General features: G+C 41.8%; 1 protein-coding gene across 1 annotated transcript; it reads left to right on the top strand.

Annotated features, from left to right (window-relative positions):
* Positions 1–3,887: 3,887 nt before the first annotated feature.
* LOC138338431 (uncharacterized) lies at positions 3,888–6,568 on the top strand. Its single transcript, XM_069289390.1, has 5 exons — positions 3,888–4,545; positions 4,647–5,075; positions 5,196–5,380; positions 5,446–5,639; positions 5,995–6,568. The coding sequence occupies exons 1-5, from the start codon at positions 3,888–3,890 to the stop codon at positions 6,566–6,568; spliced, it is 2,040 nt and encodes a 679-aa protein (XP_069145491.1).
* Positions 6,569–8,089: the final 1,521 nt, after the last annotated feature.

Raw genomic sequence — 8,089 nt, forward strand, 5'->3', positions numbered from 1 at the left:
CCACCACCCCACGCCCAAAATACCCAAGTTCCGTTTCACCACTATTACCAACAAACCAAACCAACCTTCCAAGAAACAACCCCAAACTCAAATATCCCATACACTCTTGGAAACAACAACCTAAATCCAATATACGTGGAAACTGCCCATCTGACCCATGACCTCCATGAATCAGAGTCCTATCAAAAAGACATCCTAATAAAAAACCTGACTGAGAGATTAGATAACTTGACCAACAGGGTAAAACATGTTGAAGGAAACAAGAAGTTGGGAGGATTAAGCTATGAGGATCTGTGCATGCACCCTGATGTAGAGCTGCCCGAAGGATACAAGCTTCCGAAATTTGAGATGTTCAATGGCATTGGGATCCCAAAGCCCACCTACGAATGTATTGTGACAAATTTGTAGGGGTGGGCAGAGATGAGAGGATACTTATGAAGTTTTTTATGATGAGTCTTACTGGGGAGGCCCTATCATGGTACATTGAGCAAGAGTCATGGAAATGGATAAAATGGGTTGATATGGCAACTGATTTCATGAATAGGTTTGGTTTTAATATTGAAAATGCACCTGGTTAGTTTTACATTCAAAATTTGAAGAAGAAACCAAGTGAATCCTTCAGAGAATATGCCATAAGATGGAGGTCTGAAGCGGCGAGCGCCAGACCCCCTATGGAGGAATCTCAAATGAAAGACTATTTCATCCGTGCCCAAGAACCACAATACTATGACCGAATGATGCTGGTGGCTGAAAAGAGTTTCGCTGAAATCATCAAACTAGGCGAAAGAATTGAAGAAGGCATATCAACTTGGAGGCTTTACAAGCAACCAACAAGGCTCTGCAATCTAGTGGAATGACAGAAAGTCGAAAGAAAAAAGGTTTTGTAATGATGGCTCATGGAACTAAGACCCCTTTGAGGCACAAGACAATAAACCCACCACCATCCTCATATCTCACACCCCATACCCTCAACATCCCTCAGCTCCACCCCCTATATCTCCCCAACCCATGACAATATATTACCAAAATGCTCCTCCCCAATATTTGCATGCCTCATATCCTGCCTATAGTGTTCAACCAATGCACTTCCAAACTCCACCACCCACTCAAACACCAAATTAACAAAACAGACCTTCCTATGAAAGAAGACCTACAAAAATCTATACCCCTTTGGCTGAACCCATAGCACAACTTTATGAGAGACTGAAATAGGCTGGGTACATCTCCCCAATTCCTGCACTACCTGTTGATGTTCGCGCAAAATGGTATGACCCTAACAAGGTCTGCGCCTACCATTCTGGGATGAAGGGACACACCACCGAAATTTGCAGAGCCCTTAAGGATAAGGTTCAAATGTTGATTGATACAAAAACCATCCAACTCAAGTATCCTACACCGAATGTTGCGAATAATCCTCTTCCTAACCATCAAGTCAACATGGTGGAAGCTAGTGATGTCTGGGATTGGGAAGAATCTATCTGGGCCATCGAAACAGAAGAAACCATGTCTACCACTGCCCAAGCACCACTAACAGTGCAAGGACTCGCCCCACTTGAAGTAGAACTTGCTGCACCCACACCACCGTTCACTGTCTATAGGGAATCCTCCCCAATACAATGTGATACACATGTTGTACCTTGGGATTACAATAAAAGAGAAATGAATGTGGAAGATACAAATGTTGCAACAGGGGTCACCAGATCTGGAAGAATTTACACTTCTGAAAATTTGGTTCAGGGAAGTTCTAGCAAATCCAAAGCACCAATCGTAGAGCTTGAAGATAAAGGTATTTGGGAAAAGGTTCAAGCTAAAGAATACTCTGTCATTGACCAGCTGAGTAAAACCTCATCCTAAATATCAATTCTGGAGTTACTGCAGTCTTCCGAAACTCATCGAAATGCCCTTCTGAAGATCTTTGGTGAAGCTTATGTCCCATCTAAAATCACTCATGGAGAGGTATCCCAAATGGTGGGGCAGGTCTTTGAGGCTTACAAAATATCTTTTCACAAAGATGAGCTTCCACTCGAAGGAACAACTCACAATAAAGCTCTGTACATTTCGGTTCAGTATCAGGATAAGGTGATAAACAAAGCATTAGTTGATGCAGGTTCTGGTTTAAACATTTGCCGTCTGAGCACACTGACGAGGCTGGGCGTGGATAGTGCAAAAATTCAGACATGGAAGATGAATGTGAGGGCATTTGATGGCTCTTAGAGAGGCACTATTGGGGAGACAACCTTGGACATGCTCATTGGTCCTGTCACTTTCCCCATAGCTTTCCAAATTTTGGACATCCCTTCATCGTACAACTTATTGTTGGGTCGTCCATGGATTCATATGGTTGGAGCGGTTCCATCTTCTCTTCACCAATGCCTGAAGTTTGAATGGGATTACGAAGAGGTTGTAGTCCATGGAGAAAAGGGGCATCCTGTATACACGATTGAAGGAAGAGAGAATATGGATGGTGAAATGTACCATACAGTGGAGCTTGTTGGTAATATTGAGTTGCAACCTTGGTTAAGCCAAAAAATCATAGATATGATGGCCTGGTTCGGTTTCGAGCTTGGGAAAGGTTTAGGGGCTGAATTGCAAGGGATAGTCGAACCTATACAGCCTGTTCGACATTCCACCACTTTTGGTTTGGGATATAAGTACACTACCAAAGAATGGCTCGATTGGCAACCACCTAGAGATGGGTACTACTATCCATTGAAGAAACCCATACCGTCGTTGCATCAATCATTTCGATCAGCAGGTTTCATGGGAGGCAGTATTGATGAGATCTCAGACAACTTGAAGGGGTTATCGCTAACCAAAGAAGAGGGAAAAGTTTGCAACATCGTGATCAATGAGGAGGAGAAAGGGGGCCCTAGTGGAAGCAAGGAAGTAAAGATTAGAGTCAGCAACTGGACCTCGACTCCATCCAGACCTCGTCGAGCATCTGGGTAGCCTTGGAAGATGTTTTTCTATCATGTTTTAATTCAAATAAAAAGTGTTTTTAATAAACATTTTAATTCCCATCCCCTGTATTGCTTTCGAATGAGGACTTATGAAATTTTAAAATCTTTATCAATAAAGTTCTTTTCCACATTTTCGCCTTAGATTTAATTGTTCGCTATTTTTTTTCTCACCAGCAAAATTCACTATAAAAATGTCGAATCTGAGACTATGGCATACAATGAGACTACTCAACTTAGTATTAATGACTTAGAAGAAGTCGAAGACAATGTGGTTCCCGAGGAGTTAATCAAAAGGGTTGAGGAATTCGAGGAAAAACCAAATCCACACTTGGTAGAGACAGAAGTGGTGAATTTGGGAAATGCAGAGGTGACCCATGAAACCCGGGTAAGCATCCATATGACAAAAGAAGACAAGGGAGAGTATACCGAGTTTCTCATATAGAATAAGGATATTTTCGCGTGGTCCTACGCAGACATGACAGGGCTAAGTACTTCAATCGTAGCCCATCGACTGCCCACTGATCCAGCATGTCCTCTGGTAAAACAGAAGCTGAGAAAATACAAGCCCGAGATGAGTCTGAAAATCAAAGAAGAAGTATCAAAGCAATTAGATGCTAGGATACTCCAAGTGAAAGAATACCCAACTTGGCTTACAAATGTCATGCCAGTGCCCAAGAAAGACGACAAGGTCAGAGTTTGCATGGATTACCGAGATCTCTATAAAGCTAGCCCTAAAGATAACTTTCCCTTACCAAACATTGCTAAGCACGAAACTCAGTCATTTGTGGACTGCTTTGCCGGCTATCATCAAATTGAGATGCACAAGACGATGCTGAGAAAACTGCCTTCATCACGCCGTGGGGCGTCTATAACTACAAGGTGATGCCTTTTGGATTAAAGAATGTTGGGGCTACGTACATGAGAGCAATGACTACTTTGTTTCATGACATGATCCATAAGAAAATTGAAGTTTATATGGATGATGTCATCATTAAATCAAAGGAAAGTTTAAATCATCTGGAGGACTTACGGAAATTGTTTGCCAGGCTACGCAAGTACAATCTGAAACTGAATCCGGCAAAATGTGTCTTTGGTGTGCCTGCTGGAAAGCTGTTAGGTTTCATTGTCAGCCGTCGAGGTATAGAATTGGACCCATCGAAGATCAAAGCCATTCGTGACCTTCCCCCGCCAAAGAGCAAGAAGGAGGTAATGAGTTTCTTAGGGCGACTTAACTACATTAGTCGTTTCATAGCTCAGTCTACTGTCATCTGTGAACCTATCTTCAAGCTGTTGAAAAAGGACACTGCGGTGAAATGGACAAGCAAATGTCAACAGGCATTTCACAAGATCAAAGAATATCTATCCAATCCTCCGGCATTTCACAAGATCAAAGAATATCTATCCAATCCTCCTGTGTTGGTTCCACCGGAGTCAGGTAGACCATTACTTTTGTATATTTCAGTATTGGATAATGCTTTCAGTTGCATCTTGGGACAACACGATGAAACGGGGAGGAAGGAGCAGGCAATATATTATATGAGCAAGAAGTTCACATCGTGCGAAGCCCGATACTCTTTATTAGAGCGTACATGTTGTGCTCTAACATGGGTCGCCCAAAATTTACGACGTTACCTCTTTCTAGGATGGATCCTTTGAAGTATATCTTTCAAAAGCCCATTCCCACAGGTAAACTGGCAAAATGGCAGATATTGTTAAGCGAGTTTGACATAGTGTATGTCACGCAAAAAGCAGTAAAAGCACAGGCATTAGCAGACCACATGGCAGAGAATCCCGTGGACGATGATTACAGGCCATTGAAGACCTACTTCCCAGATGAAGAGGTGGCCTTTGTGGAAGAGGACATTTCTGAAGAATATGATGGATGGAGAATGTTCTTTGATGGAGCTAAAAATCTGAATGGATCCGGCATCGGGGCTGTTTTGTTCTCACCCACCGGGCAACATTACCCACTATCAGCAAAACTCAGATTCCTTTGCTCAAATAATATGGCCGAATACGAAGCCTGCATAGTAGGTCTCCGACGGGAGATTGACTTGGATGTCCAGGAAATGCTAATAATAGGGGATTCAGACCTATTGATCCATCAGGTTCGAGGTGATTAGGCAACAAAAACTCGAAAGTTGTTACCATATTTGGAGTGTGTGCATAGGCTATGTAAAAGGTTTGTCAAAACATAATTTAGACATTTACCAAGGGTCTAAAATGAATTCGCAGACGCCTTAGCCACTCTGTCTTCTATGATTCGACACCCTGATCAAAATTACATCGATCCTATTCACATTCACATACATGAACAACCAGCTTATTGTTTCCATGTTGAGGAAGAGGCTGATGGAAAGCCCTGGTACGATGACATTAGAGGATATTTGAAGAGTGGTGAATACAAAGATGCAACAAATGTACAAAAGCGTACAATTTGAAGGTTACCAACCCAATTCTTTTTAAGTGGGGAAATCTTCTATAGGAGAACTCCCGATTTGGGGCTGCTAAGATGCGTCGAAGCAAGAGAGGCTCGCAGGCTGGTCGAAGAGATACATGCAGGCACCTGTGGCCCTCACATGAACAGTTTTACATTAGCAAAGAAGATTCTGAGATCAGGATATTATTGGCTAACTATGGAGACAGACTGCATTCGCTACATCCAGAAATGTCGTTAATGTCAGACTCACACAGATATGATTCGAGTACCTCCCAATGAACTCCATGTCACTAGTTCACCTTGGCCGTTCGCAGCATGGGGCATGGATGTCATTGGTCCAATCGAGCCAACAGCATCCAACGGGCACAGATTCATTCTTGTCGCAATTGACTATTTCACCAAGTGGGTTGAGGCCACCTCCCATAAATCAGTGACAAAGAAATTTGTGGATGACTTTGTCAAAAATAATATTATTTGTAGGTTTGGAATTCCTGAGTCAATCATCAGTGACAATGGCACCAACCTAAACAGTGACCTAATGAGATTAATATGTGAGAAGTTCAAGATCAGTCATTGAAACTCTACAACATACAGGCCACAGATGAACGGGTATGTTGAGGCAGCAAACAAAAACATCAAAAGGATATTGCGCAAGATGATCGATAATTACAAACACTGGCAGGAAAAGCTACCTTTCGTATTGCTGGGGTATCGTACCACAATCAGATATTTAACAGGGGCCACACCTTACTTCTTAGTATACGGCACTGAAACTGTGAAACCCGCCAAAGTAGAGATACCTTCCCTAAGGATCATCCAAGAAGCAAAGTTAAGTTATGCTGACTGGATACAAGGTCAGGCAGAGAATTTGGCATTAATATATGGAAGAAGAATTAACGCCATTTGTCATGGTCAGCTCTATCAGAATAGAATGGCCAGAGCATTCAACAAGAAGGTTAAACCCAGACATTTCTCACCTGGGCAACAGGTTTTGAAGCGTATTTTCCTAAATCAAGATGAGGCAAAGGGTAAATTTTCACCAAACTGGCAAGGTCCGTACATAGTCTCTCGAGTACTGACAGGCGGGGCCCTCATACTTGCAGAAATGGATAGAGAAGTTTGGCCGAAACCTATCAATTCAGATTCTGTGAAAAAGTATTACATCTAGAGATTGATGCATGATTTTGTAATTTGGAAGTACGTCAGACCTGATTCCCGTTTAAGATGGGATATGTAGGCGCTCCTACGGGGTTCGGTCTTATTATAAATAAAACTTTCATTTTCCTCTTTTCTATTGATAACTGGGTCCATCAAGATTTATCTTGGCACATCTTCACACTGGGGCAGAATTTTTTAAGTAAACTCAAAAATTTCGCCAAGCAGTCAGCTTACAACGAAGATCAAATGATAGCTCTACTTTTAAGTCAGACGTTGCAAAGTCTCAATCTATGCCATGGTCAAAGATTCGACATCAACTTTTACTAAATGATAATTTCAAAACCTTTCAAAGTTTTTTTTCTTTTTTTTTATTTATGAAAAAACAGACGCTCGAAGAGGTGTGGATAGCGAACCAAAGGAGCACGCTGCTCCAAATCATGGATACATATCAACCTCCCCCCTTTAAACTAACTATTTTTCTTTGAATGTAGAAAATACAGGTACATATACAAAGGCAACTTCAACAATCAACGTTACCACATTTGAGCCCGACAAATGACACTCAACAAGGTGGATGTCCAAGCTACTACGTACCCTCTTCATTCAATTATGAAATTGCACTATGCCTGAGATCTAGGTTTGCATGACTACATTATGCCCGAGATCGCATTATGCTCGAGAAATGCATCATTGCATGTGCCCGAAGAAATTCATCATTGATTTGTGCCCGAAGAAATGAATCATTGCATGTGCCCGAAGATATGTATCATTGCATGTGCATGATAATGCATGCGCCCGAAGAAATGCATCATTGCATTGCGCCCGAAGAAATCCATTATTGCATTGCTCGATACTGAATGTGCCCGAAGAAATGCATCATTGCATGTGCCCGAAGAAATGCATCATTGGATGTGCTCGATATTGCATGTGCCCAAAGAAATGCATCATCGCATTGTGCCCGAGACTGCATTGTGCCCGAAGTTCGCATAAGCCCAAGATTGCATCGTGCTCGAAGTTTACATGTGCCCGAATCAAATCAAGTCATAAGTATCAACATATGTCAAAAACAGATACGCTATCTTTACTCATTATTTATATTCCAAAGGCGTCATCTTTCATGGCCTGCGGACTTCATGTCATGGCCTGAGGACTTATTTTATGCTTACCATGTCCCTAAGGTATCATAGTATAAAGACATCATCTTCATAGCCTGCGGACATCATATCATTGCCTAAGGGTTTAATTTCTGTCTATCATGATTCGAAGGTGTCATAGTCTAAAGGCGTCATTTCCATGGCCTGCAGACAACATTTTCATGACCTGAGGATACACTTTGCTTATCATGGCCCTAGACATCATAGCCTAAGACGTCATTTTTTCACGATCTTAAGGCAAATATTCATGGTCAACATGGGAACTGCATCATGTGTACATTTACCGCTTATTTTGATATATATGTTCTAATTACTCAATTTAAGTTTTATTACAAGTTACAGATGTGCAGATTACAGACAAAGCTGCCTTCTGAACG

Source organism: Solanum lycopersicum, chromosome 9, assembly GCF_036512215.1.
Source record: "Solanum lycopersicum chromosome 9, SLM_r2.1".
Lineage (NCBI taxonomy): Eukaryota > Viridiplantae > Streptophyta > Magnoliopsida > Solanales > Solanaceae > Solanum > Solanum lycopersicum.

Coding starts and splice junctions, on each gene's coding strand:
- LOC138338431 (XM_069289390.1), top strand. CDS start 3,888: ATGACTACTTTGTTTCATGACATGATCCATAAGAAAATTGAAGTTTAT. Junction 4,546..4,646: donor CCGATACTCTTTATTAGAGC/GTACATGTTGTG, acceptor CCATTCCCACAG/GTAAACTGGCAAAATGGCAG. Junction 5,640..5,994: donor CATCCAGAAATGTCGTTAAT/GTCAGACTCACA, acceptor TACAACATACAG/GCCACAGATGAACGGGTATG.